The sequence below is a fragment of the Delphinapterus leucas genome, chromosome 14 (assembly GCF_059928025.1).
Source record: "Delphinapterus leucas isolate spDelLeu-1000000601 "Yukka" chromosome 14, BTC_Dleu_Yukka2, whole genome shotgun sequence".
Classification (NCBI taxonomy): Eukaryota; Metazoa; Chordata; class Mammalia; order Artiodactyla; family Monodontidae; genus Delphinapterus; species Delphinapterus leucas.
In genome coordinates, this window is record NC_143142.1 from 23,246,785 (window position 1) to 23,273,027 (window position 26,243).

The window sequence follows — 26,243 nt, forward strand, 5'->3', positions numbered from 1 at the left end:
TGGTGGCGCAGTGGTTGAGAGTCCACCTGCCGATGCAGGGGACACGGGTTCGTGCCCCAGTCCGGGAATATCCCACATGCCGCGGAGCGGCTGGGCCCGTGAGCCATGGCCGCTGAGCCTGCGTGTCCGGAGCCTGTGCTCCGCAGCGGGAGAGGCCACAACAGTGAGAGGCCCGCGTACCGCAAAAAAAAAAAAAAAAAAAAAAAAAAAAATCTCAAGAACTTTGGCTCTTTTCATTGCTTTTATCAAAAGCTATGATATAAAACACTACTCTGATTTTTTACATATTTAGTAAGCAGTTTGGGGAAGTATGAAGAAAACAGCTCAATAAAAGCATTTTCTAAAGTAAGAAATGTTTGGGATTAGAAGATGCAAACTATTATATATAGAATGGATAAACAACAAGGTCCTACTGTATAGCACAGGGAACTATATTCAATATCCTGTAATAAACCATAATGGAAAAAGAATATGAAAGGAATATATATATATATATAACTGAATCACTTTGCTGTACACCAGAAACTCACACGACATTGTAAATCAACTATACTTCAATAAAATAAATTTAAAAAAAGAAAAGAAGAGCCACGTGAAGCCAAGCTTTCCAGAGTGGGAGCGTTGATTGCAGAACCTGCGCCTCCAGCCCTGCCAGAGGGGTCTCTTCCCCCAGTGTCAGTGACGTCGGCTCCGGCTGGTTCTGCCCCCACCGGAAAAAAATTGTTGTAATTATAAAAGCAGCACATGCTCAATGAAAAAAAGTTCAGACAATTACAGAAAAATATAAAGAGCTCCATCCCCAGAGGGCAGCACCCTTAAAGCTTCGGCACAAGCCTCCTCACATTTTTTCTATCAATAGAGGCAATAGGAGGGGTCTCTGTTGGGGAGCACATTTTGTTTTTTTCACATATCAATAGATTATGGACATCGCTTTGTGATCACAATGAGTTTTAAATTGATCTGTTCTGCAGGTATTTACTGAGCACCTGCACTGTGCCCAGCACTGGGGTGCATGATGCCCGGTGCACGGAGCTCGGGCTCTCAGTGCTGGACGTGAGAGAGGAGCAAGCTGACAGCTGCAGATGCTGTGATAGAGGACACCCTGGCAGGGCTTCCTGGAGCACAGAGAAAACACCTGATCCAGCCTGGAGGCGGGAGGAGCGTGGCCAAGGAGACTTGTTGGGGTAGGGGGCCCCAGCGGCAGAAGCTACAGTGTGTTCTCCAATTTCCAAAGGCAGTTAGTTCCCTTTCTCCCTGGGTACATGGCTAAACTACATTTCCCATTCTCCCTTGCAGTTCAGTGTCCTCATGTGACTGAATTCTGGCCAGTGGAATATGAGCAGAATGAGCAGATAAAGGGCCTCCAAAGACATCGGCTACAGAACATTCTGTGGAACCACTGCTCCTGTGAACCATTCCCTGACTGATGGGCATCCATGCTGTTTGTTCAGTGCGCACACATAGGAACAGGGCTCTGGCAGAGATGGTGGTGGAGTCAGGGTGTCTTAGGGCTGTTTCCTGTGGCTGGAAGGGAATCTTACGGGGACAATGGAGGAGACTTTAAGAATAGAGCAGAAAGACTCTCCCTACGGTGCTTAGAATGCATATTTGACAGCAACTGTTATAGCTCTAAAAGTGCCCGTCCTCAGACCCAGCACTTCTACCTGTGGGAATTTGTTCAAAGAAGAAAATCTAACAAGAGATCTGAGACGGAGCACAAAGATGTTCATTGTAGTATTATTTAGCGAAGGGGAAAAATAGAAACAACCTAAGTGTCCAACAAGAGGGGATGGTTAAAAATATGTGACATTCATCCAAATGGTCTAATATGTCCTCATTAAAATGATGCCCATAATATATAATGAAGTAAAAAAACACATATATACACACATATATGTACACACATACACACACATAAATATATACTTACACACATATAATTTTGTTTTACAAAGAGTCTGTATTACTTTGGAAAAAATTAAAATTAAAAATAACGACGTTTCCATTTTGAAAAACTGCAGTCTGGCTGGAGGAGGAGGGAACCGTGGTTAGTCTGAACCATGCCCCACCTTGTTGTGTGACCACGGCAGGCATGCTGCCCTCTCTGAACCTCAGTGTCCTAAAGTGGGGAAGAGACAGCAAGGGTCTGGGACCAAGAAGAAGCTGGAAATTGTGAGCTGCACAGTTGAAGGTGCAGATGGAGAGGCTGGCCCTCCATCCAGGAGCGCTGGGGGACTGACTTGCAAGAATCTGGAAGCTTCCCCCCTCTGAGACCCTCTGGAGGGGGTGCTGGAGTAGAGATGGGGAGGATCTCCCGAGGGGCACTTCAGCTTTCAGGACCACCTCCAAACTTGTCAAGGAGCCCTGACATCTTGCTCCTACTGCCCCCTTGGCTGGGGGAATGGCTGCAGCTGGGTACCAGGCCTGGCAGCTGATTAAGAGGGCAGTGTTCTTTGATGACTAGAAAACTTTTTGATCTTGCAGGGTCAATCACCTATTTCCACGGTTCCAAATGGCAACCACACAGACACGCTTAGTGTCACCTGCTAGCTCATGTGACGGCGGGGACACCGAGGCTCAGAACTACGAGCAAGCCCACAGGTCTTGCCTCGCTGCTTTGTCCAGGCAAAATCACCACCCCTCCTGATGGCAGATTTGAGTCGCCCCAAAGTGGCTCTAACTGAAGAGTGGCAAAACACACGTTAAGCAAGTAGTCAGTCCCTTCTTTATTAGCTTCAAAATCACTGAGAAGCCCTCAGGTGAGTATGTGAGAGTTGGTAGTATCATTCTCCGTACCTTCTAGTATGACTGAAATGTTTTTAAAAGGGATATCATGCACTTGTTTGCATAAAAATATGTAAAATATAAAGGTTTTTTAAAAGGTGCTGAGCACTTGCTATGCACAATGCCCTGGATCTGCCCGCCCGCCTCACTAATCCTGGAGAGGTCTGCCTATAAATCCCAGCTCCCCAGCTGGGCGACCTTGGGCAGGTGACCTCCCCTCTCTGAGCCTTGGTTTCCTAACAAATGGGGATACTTCAACCTTCTCACGGGTTTGCTGTGAGGATCAAACGGGATGAGGCATAAGGAGCCCTTTGCACACACCTCGGGTTATTATCATGACCCTTCTAGATCCACCTGGCAGGAGAGGCAGAACCCGCCAGTACCATCTCCTGGAGGGCCACCCTCCCCACCCAAGCACCCATACTTCCCATGCTCCAGACCCAAGGTCCCTGACTCCCAGATTTCACATCTGAGAAAGTCAAGGCACAGAGAGAGAAGGACTTGCCTAGGGTCCCATGGCAAGTCTGGGCACCACTGGGATCAGATCTGGGGGTGCCCAAGCCACACCCCATCTCTGCCCTGGGGCTGGCAGGTAGGAAAGCATGTTTCCTCTGGAACCACTTCCTCTGAACCATCACTCCTCACCTGGCTATTCCCCTGACCCCAGCCCGCTGACCCCCATGGGCGCTCTGCTCCATCCTGCCCTCCCTGTCTGGAGTAGGACAGGGCTCCTAAACAGGGATGGTCCATATTCCTTGCTCAGTCTGAGGGAAGCAAGAAGCCCTTCACAAGCCTGTTGCCATGCCTGGAATTCCAACATCTGTGTATCGTTCTCGCAGGTTAATCATTGCCTCTTTCACCAGGGTGACACAATTAGTCCCTTAAAGCCTAGAGGGAAGGACACACTCCTCCCTTGCTGGATTGGACCCATGCCCTCAAATATCAGACCCATGCGCATCAGACAAGGGGATGCACAGGAGGCAGGCGTGCTTCTTTGTCCACAGGGATTCCTTCAGGCAGGGCTCTGCCCAAGTGAGAAGCAGGGAGGAAGCAGTCCGAGGTGGCAGCTGGGAACAGGGCTCTGTTGTCTCTGCTCCCAGGGTAGCAGCCTGCCCACCCCCCGAGTGTCAGGCAGAGCTGGGAGCTAGGGAGGCAAGGGGGGAGGGGTCCTGAGCTGGGGGCTGGGGTCAGCCATGGAAGGTCTAAGAGGCTAGGACCCCAGAAGGGCAGACAGATCTTGAGCAGCGCTGGGGTCCTGAAATGGGGACTCGGGCAAGTCACTGAATTTGGAGTCAGTTTAGCCACATTTGAACTATGTGACCTTGGGCAAGTCACCGAATCCCCCTGAAACTCAGTTTCCCCCCTTGGATAATAGGGTTAGTAACAATGCCTCCTCTGAGGGGCAAGGGACAATGCAGCAGCACATGGTCTGCTCCAGCTCAGGCCTGCCCATGGCCTTACCCTCTCTGGGCCTTAGGTCACCCTCTTTGTAAAGGCAGAGGTTGGATTCTCCCAACTGGACTGTCCTCCTGAGGATTTCCATGGCACCTGTCACCGGGGCAACCCAGGTGATCAGGTGTCAGGTCTGCCACCCTCTCTCCCTCCCTCCCACTGGTGTGGGTTACTGCAGCCAGATGTGTGCCCATCACCTCTCCTGCTCTAGGCAGGTGGGAGGGGGTCCCTGCTGGGAAGGAACCACAGCCTTGTTCTGTAATGTTACCAAAGCACCTTGGCTTGGCACCAACGGGGGCAGACCAAGCTGGACCCCCTTTCTGAGCACTGGTCCAGGGAACAAGGGAACTGTTGGGTTACCTACGGGGCCATTCCTGGATACCAGAGTTTATCCCACTCCCACAAGCCTTTCCTTGGTGGCCTTGCCCCCTAAGTGGTAGAGGACAGGGCCTTCCCCAGGCAGAGGGGATCCATTTTTTACGCTGATGCCCAGCCCCTGCTCTGACGGCCCCTCTTCTGGGGAGGGCTGGTGGGAAGAGGGAGATCCCTGCCCCTCCTCCCCCAGGGCTCTGGCACCATGTCCAAGATTAATGATTAATGAACTCCCAGTTCCAGCCCAGCTCCAGCCCCACCCGCCCCAAGACCAAGGACTGGGTAAACCCTGGAAATGGGACCGTGGGGAAGAAACCAAGGGCCGGGCAAGCACCAACCTGTACCACCCCCCTCCCCGCCCCCCCGCAGGCCCCAGCCTTCCCACCCTCTCTCAGCTAGGACAGGTGCGTGAGCCCCGAAGCGGTAGTGTAGCACTCCCTCACCACTCAGGTCTAGAGTCTGGCGTGCGCAGCCCCAGTTCCGGGCGTGGGCAGCGCGGGCTTGGACCCCAGGGGGTAGACTGAGGCAGGGCGCAATCTGGTGATGGGTGCTGGGCCCCCAGGACGTACCTTGTCCCCGTCCTTCTCGGCCTTGGCGTGCAGGCTCGGCCCCGGGCCGCGCCGCCCGGGCGCTTACTAAGGCGGCGGGGCGTACCCGCCGGGTCCCCCTGCTCGGCCGGGCCTGGACCATGTTCCCGCCCCCGCCGCCGCCGCAACCTCTCCGGCCAGGTGCTGCCGCCAGCCTGGCCCGGCCCTCCCGGCGCCGCGGCCAATGGGCGCCCCGGGCCCCGGCCCCCTCCCCTCCCCTCTGCGCCTGCCCGGGTCGCACAGAAGCCGCATTCAGCGCGCCGGGGCGCAACTTCGCGCCCCCGCCGCTGGCCCAACAAGGCGCGTTTGTCTCGGATGTGCGAACGGGGCCATTGTCCTGCCGCCGAACCCTGAGGCTCGGCTGAGCTCCCAGCTCCGTAGAGGATTCGAGGGTGCCTGGGAAACGGGGTGGCGTGGTGATGGTGAGGGCAGCCCAGCTCTGGGAAAAAGGAGGAGGCTACACTAGCTGCTTAACTTTATTCACTGGAAGATATGGCCTGTGGCTCTAAAGTCAGTGCAAACTGGGGACACATTTTTAGCATCTGAAATGTGGATGAGAGGAGTAGGGGTGGTCATACCACCGGGAGGTCTCAGCTGACGCCCCCCTCTCCAAGGTGCCCATCACTGAGCACAGTGCCATCAGGATGCAGGTGCCGCATTCAGGATCTGACTCTTTCCAGTCCCAGGCTTCCCTCCTTCACCCCAGAGGAGCAGGCCCAAGAATGGGGATTAGTGCCTGCCTGGAGCTGAGAATGCTCAGCTCCAGCTGTGAGCAGTGCAAAACCAGCTGGCCACCCAGTGGGGCATAAGCCACATCAGAGCCCCACTGCCCCTGCCATTACTGGGCGACTCCGGAATGGGGAAAATTCCACATTAGCATGACTGCCAGGGATTTTTCCATATCTTTTTTTTTTCCTATTTATTTTTGACTGCGTTGGGTTTTCATTGCTGCACGCAGGCTTTCTCTAGTTGCAGTGAGCAGGGGCTACTCTTCATTGCAGTGGGCGGACTTCTCATTGCGGTGGCTTCTAACAGAGTACGGGCTCTAGGCACACGGGCTTCAGTAGTTGTGGTATGAGGGCTCAGTAGTTGTGGCTCGTGGGCTCTAGAGCACAAGCTCAGTAGTTGTGGCACACAGGCTCAGTTGCTCCACAGCATGTGGGATCTTACTGGACCAGGGCTCGAACCCGTGTCCCCTGCATTGGCAGGCAGATCCTTAACCACTGTGCCACCAGGGAAGTCCAGGATTTTTCCATATCTGATGGGCCCGCTCTCTGGCCTTGCCCTGACACCCCTGCCGTGGCCCTGGGATGTACATGCACCCAGGCAGGACCAAGTTATCCCCTAGGGCTGCAGATTGGCTCCAGAGGCCCTGACCCTGTCCCTGACTCTAGAAGACCACCCCCCCCCACACACACACCATGAAGCATGTCAGAGTGGAACATAATCTCTCTCTGATACCCACAGCACACCCATGGCGAGGCCCAGTGAGACAGGAGCCCTAGGTTCTCCACTCCCTCAGCCAGAGAGCCTGCCCAAGCTCTTGCCTTCCCCCTGCACAGGCTGGGTCTGAAGACACTGCCCAAAAGAGTTCTATAGAGCCTGGGCACTTCTACAGAGTGAGGGGCAGAGGGCCAAGGCCCTCAAATGCCTAGATTTGGCAAAGGAGGAGCCCAGTTCCAAACCCATACTTCCCCATCCTGGGCCCTGCTCCTGAGAGCAGTCAGCCCACAGGAGCACCCTGGGGGGGCATTCAGAATCTCCCTGCCTGACCTGGGAGGGGTTGAGTGGCCCTGGCTCTGCCATGAGGCACCGGCAGTCCAGGCAAGGGCATGTCCCCTTGGCACTGCCAGGGTGAAGTGGGAAGCTATAAGGATGGCCCAGCCAGGGTTACAAGTCCAGCTGCTGGCAAAGCCACATTGGGGGTCCTTGGCAGCTCTGCCCATAAGCCCACAAGGTAAAGCTAGGTACCCTCAACTCAGGCCCCATAGATCCTTCAGACACTGGCTTTTACCTCCCGAGCTGACTCCAGCAGGAAGTGATGACAATCACGGTTGGTGTTTGCCGAGTACTTTACCTACCAGACACCTGACACTAGTGACTCTCTGAAACATTATCACTGAACCCTTCACACATGCCTGGGAGGAAGGCTCCAGAATTTCTATGCTTAGCTTACACGTGAGGAAGCAGGTTCACAGAGGAGAAGTCTCTGGGCTGGAATGTGCGCCTACCTTCTGGCACCTTTGGACCCCAAGGGATCCACAGGCAGCCAGAAAGCTCCAAGCAGTGACCGGCTCCTCTCAGTGAATACTGAGGGCTGGCCAACCTGGAGCACTAGGTGGCCCTTCTCCAACCCCAGAAAGGCTCATGAACACAGAATTCAACTGGCTGCAGAACTCCAGCCATTTAATAACAAATGCTTCCTCACCCTACCCCCCATCAGAGCACTGGGAAAATCGTGGGTCCAACCGTACGTGTGGGGGAGGGGATGCAGAAAGCCAGGGTGAATGGGAACAGTCAGTGAGGGGCTGGTCGGGTCCCGCCCCCTGTGTTGCTTGACCCCCGGGAGCATCGCGGGGTCAAGGAGAGGCAGAGGCCTCTCCTCTGCCCAGCCACCAGCAGGGAGCTCCATCCGAGTGAGGCTGGGGCTGTCCATTGGCCCAGCCAGAGATCTTGAGAGGAGGCCAGGGCCGGCAGAGGGAGGAGAAGGATGAAAACAGAAAAGACCCTGGTCTGTCACCAAGCCCAGGCCCTCTGGGTCCCTGTGCCAAGTCCAGCCTCCGGGAGCTGGCCTCACCCATGGCGAGGCTGCCACCACTCACTCCGGCCTTGCCTTCTTGGCCTTCTTCTCAGACCTTACAGCCTCATCGTGGGCTTTCCGCTTCTCCACCAGTTTGTTGGCCTGTGAGGAAGAAGGGGAGGATTAAGCTGTGATGGGGGGAGGACGTTGTGGAAGGGGACTCCCCCTTCTGCCACTCAAGGCCACCCATTAAAAGCAGAGCTTCCAGGAAAGCTAACAGGCAAATTACCAAGGGGAAAAAGCAAACCCCTCTGAAGAGCCTCAGGTGAGGAACCGTGACTTCACCCCTGCCTTTATGACTCTGTGAAGTTATGGGCCCACAGCAAGTCAGGAGGATTGCAGGCTCCCAGAGCTGGAGGCAACTGCCCCACTGACCCCCTTCACCTGGGAAAGCTGGGGGCCATTCAAACCTTCACCAGGAGCTGCTAGGGTGGGGTCGACCTGGAACAGTCCTTCCCCGGGGCCATGTGGCGCTATCTATTCCGAAACAGGTGGCCTTTCAACCTGGCAATTACACTCCTAAGAATTTACCCTGCAGAGACACTTGGAGGTAGGAAGAGAGGTGCTCAGGGCTGTTCTCTGAGAACGACTATAAAAGGGAGACAACCTAATCCTGTCAGCAGGGAACAGGCCATGCGCTGTATGATGCCACGGACAGTTCATGCAGAACAACCTACAGGCAGACCTCGGAGATATTGTGGGTTGGATTCCACCCACCACCCCAATAAAGCGAATACTGCAATAAAGGGAGTCACGTGAATTTTTTGGTTTCCCAGGGCATATAAAAGTTCTGTTTATGCTATGCTGTTGTCTGTTAAGTGGCAATAGCATTATGTCTAAAAACACTGTGCATATACGTTAATAAAAAATATGTTATTGCTAAAAAAACCTAACCATCGTCTGAGCCTTCAGTGAATTATAGTCTTTTTGCAACAGTAACATCAAAGAACATTGATCACAAATCACCATGACAAATATAATAATAATGAAAAAGTCAGAAATATTGTGAGAATTACCATCACTGGTGACACAGAGACATGAAATGAGCAAATACTAGAAAAACGGTGCTAAACAGACTTGTTCAACAGAGTTGCCACAAACCTTCCATCTGTAACAAACTCATTATCTGTGAAGTGCAATAAAGCTAAGTGCCATAAAACCAGCTCTGCCTGTATGTGTAGCACAATGCCCCCCAAATAACATCTGTGTTATTACATGCACAAAAGAAACCTGGGGGGCTATTACTACAGATCACCCCAAGGGCAAGACTGTGAGCCACTTTTGCGTCCATTACAAAGTTCTGGCATGCACAGAACTCTCTTAAAATTTTTTTTTCTTTTATATTGAGCATATGTGGCTCTGTGAATGAGAGGAAACAAAACAGAAGCTGAACCAAAACCTCCCACAGTCCCTCCAGCTTCATGCACTTCTGTGAAGTGCAGGTCCCGAGTCTGCTGCAGCAGCTCTGGCCCCCAATCCCAGCAGACTCAGAAACCACCAGGTGCAGGAAGGAGACTGACACCAAGATGCCCAGGGCAGGCAGACAACGTCAGAAAAATGCTAGAAAAGGGCCCAGAGACTGCCCGGGAGAGCCAGCCGGCCTCGAAGCTCAGCTGTGCGGCCCCAGCTGGAGCCTCAGGCGGCGGGGAGACTCACCTCGCGGATTTTGCGCCTCTTGCCAAACATGATCTTGTTGTAAAGGTACTTCTCCCGCTTCTTCATCATCATGATGGCCAGGCGCTTGGCCTCACTGTCCTCCTCCTGGGCCAGCCGCTGCTTATCCTCCAGCTTCACTGTGCCCACCATCACCTTGGGCTTCTGGGGACACAGTGGGGACACTTGTGGATGCAGGTTGACCCCCACCCTCTACCTCCAGCCCCCTGGCTCCCACCCTTCTGGCACCAAGGTGGCCAGTGGGGCTGCTTCCCAGGCCGAGAACCCAATCAACTCCCTGGTACCTTCTCCTCCCTCCTCGGCTCCTCCGGGGCCGTCAGTCGGGCCTCTTCCTCCCTTTCCGAACCAGCCTCCTTGTCTTCTTCCTCCTCCTCTTCTTTTCCTCCCTCTTCATCACTGTCACCTTCATCATCTTCCTCCTCATCCTCCTCTTCAGATTCATTCAAATCTCCTACAAACAGCCAAGGATTATGAACACCCGGGAGCCTGCTCCTCCCCTTGTGGCGAGAGAACTGGCGCCAGGCACCACCCTCTTCGGCACAGACGTTCCAAAGGCAGAGCAGGGCCATCCCGACCACAGGCCCTCTGGCACCTCCACCACAGGCCCAGCTGCCTTCAGAGCAAACTCCACGCCCCCAACCCCTCAGCTCTGCTGCCTCCCGTGGAACTTCCAGACCATTCTGCTCAGTCACTGGACATCAAGTAACACTGGATTATAAGACACAAACGTTTCCTCCTCCTAAGCCACATTACTCCGATGAGAGTTGAAAGGGCTTTGTACCCCTGCTGCCCTGTTCTCTGGAGCTTGCCACCTTTGTAGCCAAGAAGGGAAACAGCCAGGTGAAGCCCCCGGAGCCGAGGCCAGCCTGGAGGAGCCTGCCCACCCCGCCCTGCCCAGCTCCCTTTCACTCACCTGGGTGCTCTCCCCGCTGCAGGGCCAGCAACTTCAGCTTCTCAGGGGGCACATAATCGCCTTCCTTCTCTGACACGAAGGGCGAGAGGTGTGGAGGCAGCTGCACCCCGGGAAAGTAGTCTGCCACAGGGAGGAGGAGCCGGGCATTCACGGAGTCAAACACCCACTGGGGCTGCACATAGTACCTGCGCAAGGTGAGGGCAGAGAAAGCCGTGGGGCCACCCGAGACCCCACTGCATCTGCAGGGGCCTGGAGACAGACCTCCGCCCCCAGAAACCCAAACAGGCAGAGGAAGACGAGGGCCTTGGGGGCCTACCTGCCGATGACGGGGGTCTGTTGCCCAGGCCGGTCGACAATCTGGTGGGTGATGCCAGAGTCTGTGACGTCGTATGTGGCCCCAATGCACAGAGATTTGTCCCAGGACACGTTCCCTCCAAAACTCCTACAGGCACAGGGGGAGCCCATAAGGGTACTGAGGCATGAGGTACCCACCCTGGAACCCACTGGCCCACAAGCTCACGCTCCTAGGACACACCTGTCCCCTCCCCACCCCAGGAACCCCCCCTCCAATCGGCCGACGCCTCCAGTGCTGGCCCAGGGGAGACCTTCTGCCCTAAGCTGGTGAGGAAGTGATGCCAGCTGCCCTCTAATGGGTGCTTTCCACGTGCTTGGGGTGTGCTGAGTTTTCCACACCCATTTTGTTGAATCCTCACAACAGCCCTAAGCAGCGGATACTGACGCCAGCCCATTGTTACCGATGGGCGTCCAGGGCCGCGCTGTCTACGGCAGGACCCAGCCCAGTATGGCAGAGCCAGTGCCGTCAGGCTCCCTACCTGATGACAAAGGCCAGGGCCTCCCGGGGCACCTCACGGTTCAGGAAGAACTTCAGGCCCTCGAAGAGCTTCTTGTGCTTTTCCTGAGCCTCCAGCTCCTTCCTGCAGTCCTCCTGCGCCACCATCTCCTGCCGAGAAAAGGGGCTGCTCACACTATCAGGCCTGCTTGCACCCCACTGGAGGCAGAGGCTGGAGATGAGCCTCTCCCCAGCTTCCTTCTAAACCCCTCAGTCCGCCCGCCTCCCCAACCCCCGCTTCCAGAGGGCAGCGCGGTCCTCACCCCGTCAGCAGGAAACTCATCCACCTCGGCTTCCTCCTCCTCCGCAGGCACCACCACACGGGCCAGACTGGCACTAAGAGAGGCCAGTTTCTGTGGGAAAGCAGCAGGGTTTCAGGGATGCTGCTTGCGGGTGGGGAGGGGTAGAGCTGGCAGTTCTTGGCCGGGTATCAGTGGGTTTGGATTCTGAGGCTAAGCCCTGAGACCACCTATCTAGCCATGACCGCCTCCACCCCCAGGCCAGGAACCACCCTTCTGGGGGATGCAGGGCCAACGCTGGAAGCCTCTCTCACCTCCATAGAGCTCTCGGAGTCCAAAGCATAGGTGTCCTCGCTGGCCTTCGCTTCTGCATGGGCCTGACCCTCAAGCTGGGAGGCAAGGGGAAGGTCAGAGGAAGAGAATGCCCCTAGCCCCCACCTCCACGTGGGGAGAGAGGCCGTGGCCTCTGCCCAGTGAGGAGAAGGTGCAGGGCTGGGCTGGGGCCTACCTTGGGAGGGTAGTGCAGGTTAAGCGACTGGTAGAGGCGGAAGTTGACGAACCCCAGCAGGGTAGTGTAGAACTCGGTGAAGGTGGCCATGACCCTGTAGTCCACGTCTGTTGGGTGCTGGGGACACAGAGATGCATCAGCAGTGTCAGTGCAAAGACGGCACTGACAACCCATGTGGGGTGGGGGCTCCGGGTGCCCAAGGACCAGGAGCTTCTCCAGGGTGGCCCCGCCTTCGGAGCTCTGCCCCAGGAGAAGAGGCTGTGTGGCATGGCCCTACCCAGGAGCATTCTGGGCACCAGTGAGGCTCTGGACAAGGGTCCCAAGGCTTGTCCTGGAGGCCAGTGCCAGATCCCCGTGCCATAAAGGGGATGCTAGGAGTGAGAAGAGGGAAGCCTTTATCACGAGGTTGCCGGGACAGGCTGGTGCCCCCGCTCCCTGCCCCAGCTCTCCCCTTTACCCTGCAAGGCAGACTTCTGTTCTTGCAGAGGCCGCTCACACCTGCTCCCTTAGCCATCCCGTAATTTCCATTTACCATCTTTTCTGGGGCCAGCCCATGAGCACCTGGGGGCCTTGCTGGGAAAGGTGGCCCTGGATCAGCCCATCTGCCTGGGTGGGGGTAGTGGGCGGGTGGTACTCAGCACCTACGAGCCCTGGCAGGAGCCTTCGGACAGATACGCAGAATTCAGCAACCCTGCCTTGGGCCCGAGCCGGAGACAAAGGCACAACCCGAGGACCCAGGACAGGCTGGGCAGCTGCCTGGCGCAGCCCCAGGGAGCTCCTGAGAAATGCTGCCTGCTTGGGGCAAAAACACAGAGCAAGCGGGGGACACGGGAGGGCTCGTCTTAAACCTTGAGGAGTTGATAAAACAAAACAGGGCAAGGATCTGAGACCCAAACCAAAGTGCCGCGACCCTTGAGCAGCACTGCCTGGCATACCAGAGAGGCCAGGCCAGCCTAGCCAACTTCTGAGACCTGGACAGGGGGATACGCCAAGCAATGATGAAATCAGTAATGATCACAGCATCCCATCTGTGCCTGTGAGCCTGTGACGCTGAGCTGTTTCTACATCCTGCCAACAGGCAGTGACTGGGCTGTGGGGGTAAAGGGGCCAAGAGGTGCCCCACCTGTCCCCCACTGATACCTCAGTCCTTCCATGAGCATCCACCAGGGCCTTCGATGGGCCTGGGAGCACGTGAGCAGTGACTGTCCCACAGCACAGCAGCCCCCTGGGCCCCGCTACCTGCCTGGGTCCTGCTGCCAGGAGCCCAGCACTGGCTGCACAGGGGCCCCAACTATGACCCAGGGCTGGTCCCCCATCCTCTTGCTGAGAGGAAGCAGTGGCAGTGAGCTGGTCAGAGAGGAAGGAGGAAGGGGTGGCCCGTGCCCTCCCCCGTTCCTCCAGGGCCAGCTGTGTGGAGGCTGGCCTCCACAGGGCCCTATTCACCACTGGCAGTACAGACAAAGACCAGTCTGAGCAGTGAGGGGGTGGGACATCAGAGAGAAGGAAGGAGAGGGAGGGGCAGAGAGGAAGGAGGGAAGGCAGGGCAGAGAAGGCAGGAAGGACAGAGGAGAGGAGGGACAGAGAGGGGAAGAAGGAAGAGCACAGACTTGCACACACGCCTGCCCCCAGGGAGTGGGCACAGAGACTGCTGAGGGCCGAGCACCTCTCACCCACAAAGACCACAGGCTGCCACCAATTGTCACTGCTGCTCTGCACTCAGCGGGGGTTCCGGCCTGTGGCCCCCAGCCCAGAGTAATCAGCAGTGGCCCAGGGGACCCAGACCACCAGCTCATGCTGGAGCACCCGCTGCCTGGCCAGCAAACCTGCCATCCAGCTGAGTCTCCACTGAAGGCACCAGTTCTCACTCAAGGCACAAGCAGGAAGCAAGGCCAAATGCAGGCCCACAGCAGGATAAGTCAGGCGCCAAGCCTGAGACCCTGTGGGAGACTAGAGGCTAACAACCCCCATACGGAGGCCAAACCAAGATTTCTCTCGACGGATCCTGCCAAAAATTCTCACAGTCTTAAAAAGAAAGATGAGTAAGAAATACTGCCAGTAATAAGTAGTACTCCTCTTGTGCTCATCCTCTCCAATCTCACCCAGTCCCCAGTTCTGGGTGGGGCACAGGAGTCGGGGTGGCAGAGCGGGGTGAGCACCCAGCAGGTTGGAGGGCAGGGCCGTGTATACAGGCAGTGCTCGGCCCCGGTGGCCGCTCACTGTTGGTTCTGCAACCCCCGAGGGCCAAGCACCAGGCACTTTTAAAGCTTTTTTCCCTCAAATCCTCACAACAAGGCTTAGAAGGTGGAAGCACGTTATTAACTGGGCACAGAGAGGTAAAGGAACACGTCCAAGGTCAACCAGCTAGAAGGTACTGGAGTCAGGCTGGCTCGGGCTCTTGTTACAATTCTGTACCACACACCCCCCACCACCCTGGCCGGCACTCAGGAACCCAGCTGGTTCTGCAGGACAGGAAGAGTCCCCCTTCACCCACACCATTATCTCTGTCTAGGAAGCAGAGAGGGAGCAACGGTCCCTGCACAACCCTTCCCTGTGGGCACACTCACATCGTGGGAGAAGGTGTAGGGCGTGATCCACACGATGGGCTGGCCCAGCACCTCGGCCTGGTAGTAAATGCCTTTGATGGACAGGAAGACCTGCGGTGGACGGGGGACAGCGTGGTGAGGACATGGGGGTGCGGGGCGGGGGGCTGGGCCCCACTGGGTGGCCCCGGGCTCACCTTGCGCAGGGCACGGGCGGCGATGACGTAGTGCATGAACTCCACGGCCAGCCGGTGGCACAGCTGGATGGTGTGCACGTGGCACTTGCCCGTCCGTGGGAAGGTGGAGAAGAGGAAGCACATGGAGAGGGCGTCGTCCAGGTCCCGCAGGGCATCTATGAACGTGGGGTACCTGCGTGGCCAGGAGGGTGGCGCTCACAGGGTTGCTCAGCCTGGGCTCTGAGGGGCCCCCGATCTCGTTGCCCCACCCCAGGCCCTGCCACCGCCACCTCCTGAACAGGGAGCTGGGCAACGCCCTGGGGCCTGGCAGCGCCAACCTCCCCACAGCCTCCGGAGAAACCACGGAACCAGGATGTGCCCACTTGGCTCTGAGGTCAGAGAAATCTGAGTCAGGAGGGGCCAGCCAGGTCTTCAGACACAGAGCAAAACAGAAGAAAGGTCCGCAGGGACCTCTCAGAACAAGAGAGGCACTTGGTTTCCTGGTTCAGAGGCCAAAGACTCAATCAGCCCCCTCTTGTGCCTCGAAGTTTCCTCGCTCTGCACCTCATAGACAAACCCAACAACCCGGGCCTTTCCTAGAAACAGCACTGGCCATTCTTTCTTAAGCAAGGGCTGAGGAGAAGGAGGTGACGCAGAATGGGGACGCCACCATACTGCCATCTAGCGTGCACGTGAATCCAGACACTTGCTTTTTTCTTGCGCATTTCTTTTTTCATTTGTTCCATAGGACAGCTGTGTCACACGCGTCGTCTCTCTGTTAGAGGAGGACCTGCTCGGAGCAGGAGCAGTTCGCGGACTGCCCAGCTCGTGGCCACGGGCTGGGGTGAGAACACCTGCTGTCGAGCTCCCAGGCCAAGGCTGTTGCCCTGCTAGCCCATGGCTGGCCCGACTCAACGAAGCCAAGTCCATCCAGCCTGGAGCTAAGTGTTCCCAGGGCCAACAGCCACCAAGAGAAGGCAGACATTCAGTTAGCCCAGAGTTTCTGCACCTTACCACCACTGACATTGTGGGCCAGGTTGTCCCGTGTCGTGGGGGCTGTCCTGTGCACTACAGGGTGCTGAGCAGCATCCCTGGCCTCTACTAATTAAATACTAGTAGACCCCCTGCCATCCAAGTCAGGAGAAGCAGAAGTGCCTCCAGACATTGCCAAGTGTCCCCACTGATTTAGTCAACGAATGACGGGAACTGCTGAGAAGGATGGGCAAGAAACAGTTGAGATCAGAGGTGTCCAGTCACGTCTTCCAGGACTGACCATGCACCCCACGCATACCCCCAGGACTCTGGCTCTCTCTCACCACAGGGCGTTTGCACTTGCTGTTTGCTCTGCCTGAACCATGCCTCCCCTGGCTGGCTCAACTGTCTCCCCCGAGAGACATCCTTTGACAAGCCTGTAACTAACGTGCGTCCTCCAGCTCCCTTCCTGGAGAGCATCCCTCGTGGCACTCGTGTGGACTTGCAACCATTAGAACAACTTGCCAGTTTGTTTTCTGGTCTGCCTCCTCCAACAGGACGCCAGCTCTGTGAGCAGGGTCTCGGCCCCGTTCCCCACTGTACCCCCAGCACCAGGTCAGAACCCCCGGCTCACCGCTCCTTGACGATGTGGTCGAGCTTGTAGTTGGGCTTGTTGTCCTTCAGCCGCTCCACCGTGTTCCACTCACTCTTCCCATAGGCCTTCCGCAGCTTCCGGACGAACACCTGGGAGAGAGCAGGAGACTGCTGATGTGGGGCCAACGGCTCCCGTACACCCCTTCCGTGGAGGAGGGATGCTCGGGGCAGGAGGGCTCTCTGACCACGGCTGTCTGCTGGCACGATCTGCCCCCTCAGCCCGGGGTTTGCACAACAGCCGCCTCCATGGAGCAGCGAACCTGACCCAGACTGACGACAGAGCCACCCCACTGCATCCCACTGACAGATGAACAGGGATAAGCATTCAGACGGGCTGACTCCGCATGTTTATGTGAAAGTATAACGTTTTCAGCCCTATTTTCCAACTGAGAAGTGAGACAGACCAGGGCCAGGAGGCTGGGCCAGAAACACCAGTCCGCATGTGTGTGAAACGAGCCTCGGGCCCACGTGTGGGGCTGGGCCACACGAGAAAACGCAGTTGAGGCCAATGGTGGCCCCAGAAAGTCCTCTAAACTGACCAACTGCCTCCCCCGAGCACTTCTTCAGAGGCTCAGAGGCCACCTGCGGTGAGACTGTAAACAGCAGCTCTGAGACAGCCAGTCCCACAAGGGGCCCAGTTCCAGTGCAATGAGCTGAGGTGTCTGGAAAACCCAGCAGCAGGACAGGTCCTGCCACCCACCTTGGCCAGCTCTGGCGAGAGGGCTGCCAGCAGCTGTACCCCACAGTCTGGCCCTGCTGCTCGGCAAAGGCTACAGTAACAGCAGTCTACTTTCAATTATTTGCATTTGGTATAATTAAGTTTCTTCTTTCCCTGCAGTATTTAAGCATTTAATCGTTTCTATTTGAGGAATGAAAAGCTTGGTCTCCTGGGAACAATTCCAGAAAGAACCTGAATAGGAGTGGTTTATTTGGGCAGAAAACACACCAGAGAGCCCCTGAAAGACCACAATCTTTGCCTCAGAGGCAATACATTTACCCTTCTCCAAAAGAACCAGGGGAAAAGTATGACAGGTAACGCATTAATCATTGGTCAGGTTCTATGTAAATGATTTCCACACCTAAGATCTCAGTCAATCCCCCCGACACCCTTTTGAGGTAGAATTACCTCACCCTATGTACAGGCTTGCTCAGAGAGATCAAACAATTTGCCCAAGGTCAGTGTTAGTGGGTCTGCGTAGAGCTGGGAAGGGCCCCATCCAGACCCTAGAGCCCAGGCCTCACCTTGTACTCCCGGAACTTGTTGACAATGGGTTCATGGAGGAGGAATCTGATGTCTTTGATAAGGTAAAAGGTTCGGGCTGCCGTGGAGCCCTTGTTGACCTTCTTCTTGTGTTTGGGTTCATGGGGATAAATGCCCTTCAGGATGCACAGCCGCCTGGAAGACAAAGGTCACTCCTTCTATCAGCAAACGTGCTGAGCACTGGGCACGCTGGGCCTGGAAAACTGCAGTGAACAGAGAACACAGGAGCCCTGCCCTTTGGAAAACTCACATTCTAGTGCAGGAGTCCGACAGTGACAAGTTCCCGACAAACATAGTGCAGACAGTCCCAAGCACCAGAAAGGAAACAATCAGGATACTGACAGGGGCCAACTGGTAGGTACCTCTTTTAGCAAGGAGAGTCAGGAAAGGCCTTGTTGACAAATCAACATTTCAGCCACATGGAGGTATACCTCATTTTATTGAATTTCACTTTATTGCACTTTGCAGGTAATTGCATTTTTTTTTTTTAAACAAATTGAAGGTTTGCGCAACCCTGCATTGAGCAAGTCTATCAGCGCCATTTTTCCAACATTTGCTCACCTTCATGTCTCTGTGTCACATTTTTGGAATTCTCACAATATTTCCAAACTATTTCATCATTATTATATTTGTTATAGCGATCTGTGATCAGTGATCTTTGATGTTGCTATTGTAATCATTTTGGGGGCACCACGAATAGCACCCATACAAGATGGTGAACTTCATCAATAAATGTTGTGTGTGTTCTGACTGCTCCACCCGACCTGCCATTCCTCAGTCTCTCTCCCTCTACTCAGGCCTCTCTACTCCCTGGGGCACAATATTGATATGAGGTCAACAAATAACCCTACAGTGGCCTCTAAGTGTTCAAGTGAAAGGAAGAGTCCCACATCTCTCACTTTAAATCAAAAGCTAGAAATGATTAAGCTTAGTGAGGAAGGCATGGTGAAAGCCAAGACAGGTCGAAAGCTAGGTTTCTTGCACCGCAGCCAGCCAAGTTGTGAATGCAAAGGAAAAGCCCTTGAAGGAAATTAAAAGAGCTATTCCCGTGAACACATAAACGATAAGAAAGCAAAACAGCCTTATTGCTGATATAAAGTTTTAGTGGTCTGGACAGAAGATCAAACCAGCCACAACATTCCCTTAAGCCAAAGCTTAATCCAGAGCAAGACTCTAACTCTCTTCAATTCTATGAAGGCTGACAGAAGTAAGGAAGCTGCAGGATGAAGTCTGAAGCTAGCAGAGGATGGTTCATGAGCTTTAAGGAAAGAAGCCATCTCCAGGACATGAAAGTACAAGGTGAGGCAGCAAGTGCTGATGTAGAAGCTGCAGCAAGTTATCCAGATCTAGCTAAGATAATTAACTAAACAACAGATTTTCAATGTTGATGAAACAGCCTTATATTAGAAGAAGATGCCTTCTAGGACTTTCCTAGCTAGAGACAAGTCAATGCCTGGCTTCAAAATTTCAAAGGACAGGCTGACTCTCTTGTTATGGGATAACACAGCTGGTGACTTTAAGGTGAAGCCAATGCTCATTCACCATTCTGAAAATCCTGGGGCCCTTAAGAATTATGCTAAAATCTACTCTGCCTGTGCTCTATAAATGGAACAACAAAGCCTGGATAACAGCACATCTGTTTACAAAAAACAATGTCAGGGGCTTTCCTGGTGGTGCAGTGGTTAAGAATCCACCTGCCAATGCAGGGGACACGGGTTCGAGCCCTGGTCCAGGAAGATCCCACGTGCCGTGGAGCGGCTAGGCCCGTGAGCCATGGCTGCTGAGCCTGTGCGTCTGGAGCCTGTGCTCCGCAACGGGAGGGGTCACAACAGTCAGAGGCCCGCGTAGCGCAAAAAAAAAAAAAGAAACTGTCACAGCCAGCCCAGCCTTCAGCAACCACCTCCTTGATCAGTCGGCAGCCATCAACATCGAGGCAAGACCCTCCACCAGCAAAAAGATTACCACTCACTGAATGCTCAGATAATGATTAGCATTTTTTAGCAATGAAGTATTTTAAATTAATGCATGTTCATTTCTTTTAGACATAAAACTACTGCACACTTAATAGACTACAGTATAGTGTAAATGTAACTTTTATATGCACTGGGAAACCGCTTCATTGCGATATTCATTTTATTGCAATGGTGTGAAACTGAATCCACAATATCTCCAAGGTCTGCCTATAAAGGGCAGAGGGAAGAGAATCTTAAGAAGGACAGCGGCTGTAAGAGTGGGAAGTGCTGGGTGCGTTTGGAAGATGAAAAGTGAGCCAGGCAGCAGGACGCAGGCTGTGGAAGAGTCTGGACTGGACTCTCCAAGGAGCTGAGAACCACAAGCTGCAGGATCAGGGGTCACTACTGCCAGAAGGGAGAGGATGGGTGACAAAGACCCAGATAAGAGAGCAGCAGTGCATTGCACCAGTGGGCCCATTTTGATGACTCAGGGTGACACGACCCAGTTCTCCAGCTTCCCCGTGGACCACACCTGGCAAAGCACAGCTCACTAAAGCAAAGCCAGGCAAGAAAGAGAAGGAATGGCAGAATCCCAGACAGAGTTTGCAGCAGTGCAGTTAAGAGAGGGATGTGGCTGAGTTTTCACTGGCCAGGCACCCGAAGTCCCCCTCTCCTCTCCAACCTCACCTGAAGTCGGCCAGGCTCAGCTGCAGCTTCTTCCGGGCTTTGTTTCGGGTGATGTAGTTGGTAGCAGAGCCTCGTTCATACTTGGGGAGGATAAAATCAATTCTCCATTAGCAATTATTACAATGACGGAGAGCAACCTCTGGACATTGCTCATGCAAGAGGCGACTATCACTCTGGATAAATGGCCAAGAGGCTGTGGGGACGGAGCGCTCCTGCACTGTCCCTGCAGTTGTCAGCACAGAGGAGGACACATACATCTGCACGATGCAGGACCATGAGGTTGCTGTGGATCAGGTGCTATGCCAAGCACTTAGTAGTGGCTGTAAGTACTGACCATTATGATTACTGATTTGCACACATTATTCATTTAATCCCCACAACACTGTGAGGTGGGTGCCATTAAAATTCTCATTTCACAAGGGAGGAAAACAGGCTAAGTAAAATAACCTGCCCAGGTCACATAGCTTTTTAAGAGCTGGGGCTGGATTCAGACCTAGGTCCAAGTCCAGAACCTGAGTGTCTCATCCACTAAGCCAGTGTTCTCAACTTCTTTTTCATTATAACCACCCCTCCACCACCAGAGGCCTTTTTAGACCTTTTCTCCCCTTTAATCACCCTCTCTCACAGCCCCATAAAATGTTAATACCACAGGTACACTGTAGATGTTTCTGTAATGTGGTCCTTCTGAGGGCTACACATCATTGTAACGTCTAAGATGTCCCCCAACCAATTTCTGTTCCCTTCAGGATGACACCATCCAGTTGAAAATGCACACTCTAAGCCACACAGCCTCTCTCCTTCCTCATTCATTCAACAGACAATCACAAGACCTCTACTATGTTCCAAGTGTTTAGCTAGATGCTAGGAGGTAATAAAGACAAAAGGCCTGGTCTCTACCTGCACCCAAAGGGCATGTTGTGTTGTGCAACCATCTGGACATCTGTGGTGCTAAGACGCTGCCTCACACTCACACGTCTGTATCCCTGATAGAGCAGCAGTGCACTGTACCAGCCCCCTGCAATGCTAACCAAGCACGTCCTTCCCAAACGAGGTCTTCCTCTGGATTAAGACAGCATAGGCCTCAATGGCCAGGTCCAGCTCTAAAGGGACAAACCTGTAGCCCTCTGAGGGGTATGTTTATGAATAATCCCACAGTCACGAAACATGCCCTTCATTCATTCTTCCCTTTAGACGTTTATTGTCTACTGGGGATCAGGCCCGCGCCAAGTTCTGAGGGTACAAAGATGACTTTCAGACTGCCTTAGGGAAGTTGCTTTCATTCTTTCATTAAAATTGTTTTCTATTGCCCTACACTGTTTCAAGAATGTTGAAAGCATTCTTATGCTTTCAAACATTAAAGGGATAATTAAAGTCAACTGGGGTGACTTTACTCCCTGGGTGTATGGCAGTGTATTCAGCATTTTGGGCTGTTAGATGCTATTGGCACCTAGGGGGTAAGAGGCCAGGAATGCTGCTAAACATCCCACAACACACAGGACAACCCTCCCCACAACAGTTATCTGGCTCAAAACGTCAAAACGGTTGTGAAACCCTGCTTTAAAAACTGTCATGATTTGTTGGGACTTCCCTGGCGGTCCAGTGGTTAGGACTCCGAGCTTCCATTGCACGGGGCCCGGGTTCCATCCCGCAAGACGCTGGGCGCGGCCAAAACAAAACAAACAAACAACAACGACAAAAACTGTCATGATTTGTTTACATATCTGCACCTGTACCTCAAAGTCAGGTTTTCAATGTTCTATCTTTGTAGTTCCAATCACTAGCACTTAGCTCAATAGCTGGATTAAAAACAGATTGGCGGCAGGAACTTTCCAGCTGACAGAAACAATCGAGGCAACTACATCTTCCTCATCCTCATCCCCATCCCCTCTCTAATCTCTTCATGCCATCAAGGTGATTCTCCATACAGCAACAAGAACAACTCCTTGAAAAACGGATATTACTCCCCCTTCAGTTGATTCTTACTGCTTTTTGAATAAAATCAGTGTCCTCACTGTGCCTGACAGGCCTTGCATGACCTGGTCCCTGTCCAACCGCAACTTCACCAGATGCCACTCTCCTCTTGGTTTACTATACCCCAGCCAAGCTGATATCCTTTAATTTCTTGCACACAGCCAGCCTTTTCCACCCGAAGGCCTTGGCACTTAGTTTCCGCTGCCAGGCTTGTTTGTGATCGTTTTATTTCGTTATTTACTTTAGTGTCCAACTTCCCCACTAGAAAGTGAGCTCCACGAATGCAGGGACCACAACTAGTTGTTTATGTCTCCCATCCCCAATGTCCAGGACAAGGCCTGATTCAGCAGAAAAGGGAGTCACAAGTTTTAGAGATGATGAGCTCGAAATAATGGTGAGCTCTACGTAATGTTCATCATTTTCAGTAAAGTTATCCTCCGGCTCAGCCTGTTTTGGGGTGCAGCTTTGCTTGGTAACCTCAACGCTCTTTCACAGCTCTACTCCAGGGTTCTTTCCCCTATTTTACAGAACAAGTACTGCCGTCCTCGCCCATCCTCGAACCCCTTCTGCCTGCTGTCTCCTGTCGCGTTGATCCCAGCCGCTTCTGCACCCACGAGGATCCAAGGCCGGAGAAAGGCGCAGTCCCCGGGCTCCATCGCTCCCGTCTCCTATCTCCTGAGGCACCCCCGTCCCCCCTGCCCCAGACCCGCCCCGGCCTCTCGCCCATCACCTTCTTCTTCTCCAGGCCTCCCATGGCTCCGCGCAGAAGGATCTACAAGCACCGCGTAGACACCACCAGTTCCTCTCGCACTTGCCCTGCCTAGGGCCCCGAGGCCCCCACGCCGCCGGCCTGCGCGTGCTGTCCAAGGAGGTGCCTGAGCGAGTCTACTGAAAGATGGAATTTTTCTCCTAGAGATTAAAACTAAATCCTCTGAAAAAAAATCGCTAAGACATATCTTTTGGGCTCTTTCTCATCGGTGAGCCTGTTACAGACATTTTTAATGTTTAAGCATGGGCGTATATTCAGGCATTTCTATAATCATCCTGATGACGAGCGCTTGACGTTATAAGCCCCGTTGCCTGTTGGGATGGAAGGGGGCGGAAGGCTTAGAGGCGACGCAGCGCCTTCTGGGATGCAGAGGGGAGAAGCACTCAGAGGTGTGGGAGTACGAGTCTCCCTTGTCTGAGAGGCCGCCTCGGCGGTAAGTGAAGCTGGGCGCGCTTCGCCGGTGGCTATTGGCTTTTACTTTTGTCCATTCGCTGTTACCGGGATAAACAGAGCAAAAGCAGACTTTTTTCTTCGCAGGGGTGGAGAGACTCGAGAGGCCACTTATATTTTCTGAGCCTTAGCGGAGGGTTGAAAAATGACGAAAGACCAAGCAGAATTACAGAACTCGTGGTATATTTAAAATAAACATTTAAGACGTTTTGAGCTTTTAATATGTATACACAAATTTCGTAGTGTGTTCCTCAAAGAATAATTACAAATTTATACAAATATTCACACCAAGTGGTGTGGTCTGGGAAGCAGGTAAAATTTGTAAAATTTGATGTTTTCTTTTTTCAGGCCTCTAAACTCCATTTGGAGATTGCCTCAAATTTTTATTTATTTATTTATTATTTAAGTTATTTTTGACTGCTGCGGCACATGGGATCTTCACTGAGGCATGGGGGATCTTTCGTTGTAGCTCACAGGCTCCCGGTCGTGGTGCGTGGGCTTCTCGCTAGTTACGGCATGAGGGTTTTTCTCTCTCTAGTTGTGGCGCTCTGGCTCCAGAGCGTGTAGGCTCTGTAGTTTGCGGTACTTGGGCTCTAGATGAGGCGCGAGAGCTCCGTAGTTGTGGCGCACCGGCTTAGTTGCCCCTCAGCGTGTGGGATCTTAGTTCCCTGACCAGGGATCGAACCTGTGTCCCCTGCATTGTAAGGTGGACTTTTTACCACTGGACCACCAGGGAAGTCACAAGATTGCCTCATTTTTTTTTTTTTTTTTTGGTACGCGGGCCTCTCACAGCTGTGGCCTCTCCTGTTGCTGAGCACAGGCTCCGGACGCGCAGGCTTAGCAGCCATGGCTCACGGGCCTAGCTGCTCCGTGGCACGTGGGATCTTCCCTGACCGGGGCACGAACCCGTGTCCCCCACATTGGCAGGCGGACTCTCAACCACTGCGCCACCAGGGAAGCCCCTGCCTCAAAATTTTGAAATTGAGGCCCTGTGAATGTGACCTGACCCAAAGTTGTAGTGATAGAACTCACCCTTTAAAGGTAAATACAGACATTAAACACTGGCTAGTGCTTGTTTTGAACAATGTGCATTTTATTATGTACTTTCAATTAAAGCTAAAGTAAAGTAAAAACCTAGTGATTCTACAAACAGCGAAAAATGAAATGAAATGAAAACCAGCTAGGGGAAGGTGAGCTGGCAGAACTTTGAATGAACTTGCCAGAGAGGTGTGAGGAAAACCAGGGTCATGTGGTGCTCCCAGCAGAAGACCAAGGAGTGTTCCAGAAGTGGGGCAGGAGAGAAGGAAGGATGGCAAAGATTGGTGCCACCATGAAAGTTATAAAAGGTGCAGAGGTGGTGGTCTCTATCACATCTCTGTTTAATTCATCAGTCTGGTACCTGCAGAAACTGGATTGATTCTGGAGAATGACTATAGATTACTGTGAACTCAAGCAAGTAATAGCTCTGATCACAGTTGATGCGCTTGAAATTGTTTCATTGCTAGAGCAGATTAATAAGGCTTGAGGTATATGGTTTGTTGCCATTGATTTAGCAAGTTCATTCTTTTACATTCCACTTAGAAAAGAGGATCAGGACTTCCCTGGCGGTCCAGTGGTTAAGACTCCACACTTCCAATGCAGGGGGCCCGGGTTCGATCCCTGGTTTGGTAACTAAGATCCCACATGCTGCGTGGTGTGGCCAAAAAATAAAGAGGATCAGAAACACTTCTCATTCTCATGGAACTGACAATAATATTCATTTAGTTTTACGTTGGGGCTATGTTAACTCTCCTGCCCTCTGTTATAATACTAGTCTGAAGAGATCTGGATCATCGGAACAGCCCACAGATGTGACACTGATCTGTTACACTGATATCATGCTGATCAGACAGGACATGTAGAGAGGGCTCTGAAGCAGGTCCTGGCTGCAGAGCAAACCGTGCCCCACTTGGACCATCGGATCCAGCAGACCCTATGGTGTTGGTGGAGTCAGCGGAGGGAAAGATTCAGTATAGAGCTTATGGCAAGCCCCAGTGGGAGAATCACAATGCAGAACTCTGGAATTCTTGGGCAAGGTCATGCCACCTACTGCAGAGAAGGGTACACCATTGAAGAAATACCTGCTGGCTTGTTACTGAGCCCTGGTATAAAACAGTTGGCCATTGGTCATCAAGTGACCAAGTTCAGAACTTCCAATTATGAGTTGGGTTATTTTGGACCCAGTGAGGAATAAAAGTAAATGGGCCCAGCAGAGGTCATTGTAAATATAATCAAGCCCTCCTGGGACCAGAGGGCACAAGCAAGCTGCATGAGCGAGTAGCCTAGGACCCCTATTGCACACAACAGTTGCTCCAAAATCCCTTCCCTGTTTGCCCCTAAGCCTGTATGGAGGTCCCATATGACTAGCTGAAAACGAGGAGGAAAAGACTCAAGCTTGGTTTATGGACAGGTTGGCTCAGTGCACAGGTGCAAAGCAAAAATAGACCACAGCTACATAGCAGCCACTTTCAGAGTTGGTCTTGAGAGACAGTGGAGATGGAAAATCTTCCCAATAGGTGGAGCTGCAAGCAGTCATCCGCTTTTTATGGAAGGAAAAGTGACCTAAGTTGAAAATACAGATAGGTTCCTGAGC

The 26,243-nt window shown here is 53.3% G+C and overlaps 2 protein-coding genes across 9 annotated transcripts in view; one reads left to right on the forward strand and one right to left on the reverse strand.

Annotated features, from left to right (window-relative positions):
- Window positions 1-7,574: 7,574 nt before the first annotated feature.
- Window positions 7,575-23,238, reverse strand: PES1 (pescadillo ribosomal biogenesis factor 1). 2 transcript variants are annotated; one of them, XM_022550868.3, is made up of 15 exons: window positions 23,123-23,237; window positions 20,422-20,501; window positions 17,764-17,917; window positions 16,502-16,611; window positions 14,917-15,088; window positions 14,744-14,833; window positions 12,180-12,296; window positions 11,986-12,060; window positions 11,696-11,785; window positions 11,416-11,543; window positions 10,899-11,024; window positions 10,583-10,767; window positions 9,954-10,120; window positions 9,652-9,813; window positions 7,575-8,097 (listed from the first exon to the last, which is right to left on the reverse strand). In XM_022550868.3, the coding sequence occupies exons 1-15, from the start codon at window positions 23,144-23,146 to the stop codon at window positions 8,014-8,016; spliced, it is 1,764 nt and encodes a 587-aa protein (XP_022406576.2). In that variant the 5' UTR covers window positions 23,147-23,237; the 3' UTR covers window positions 7,575-8,013. The 2 variants fall into 2 exon arrangements, with proteins under 2 accessions (XP_022406576.2, XP_089750844.1); XM_089894718.1 differs by lacking the exon at window positions 14,744-14,833 and having other exon boundaries at window positions 23,123-23,238.
- Window positions 23,239-23,523: 285 nt separating this feature from the next.
- The window catches only part of TCN2 (transcobalamin 2), a 32,016-nt gene continuing 29,296 nt past the window's right edge, over window positions 23,524-26,243 (forward strand). For 3 of the 7 annotated variants that reach the window (XM_089894719.1, XM_089894724.1, XM_089894720.1), the window contains exon 1: window positions 23,529-23,594. The gene's annotated coding sequence lies outside the window, so the exon portion shown is untranslated. Of the gene's footprint in view, window positions 23,595-26,243 lie in introns of all 7 variants that reach the window. The other 4 variants (XM_089894723.1, XM_089894725.1, XM_089894726.1 and 1 more) reach the window with 4 other exon arrangements.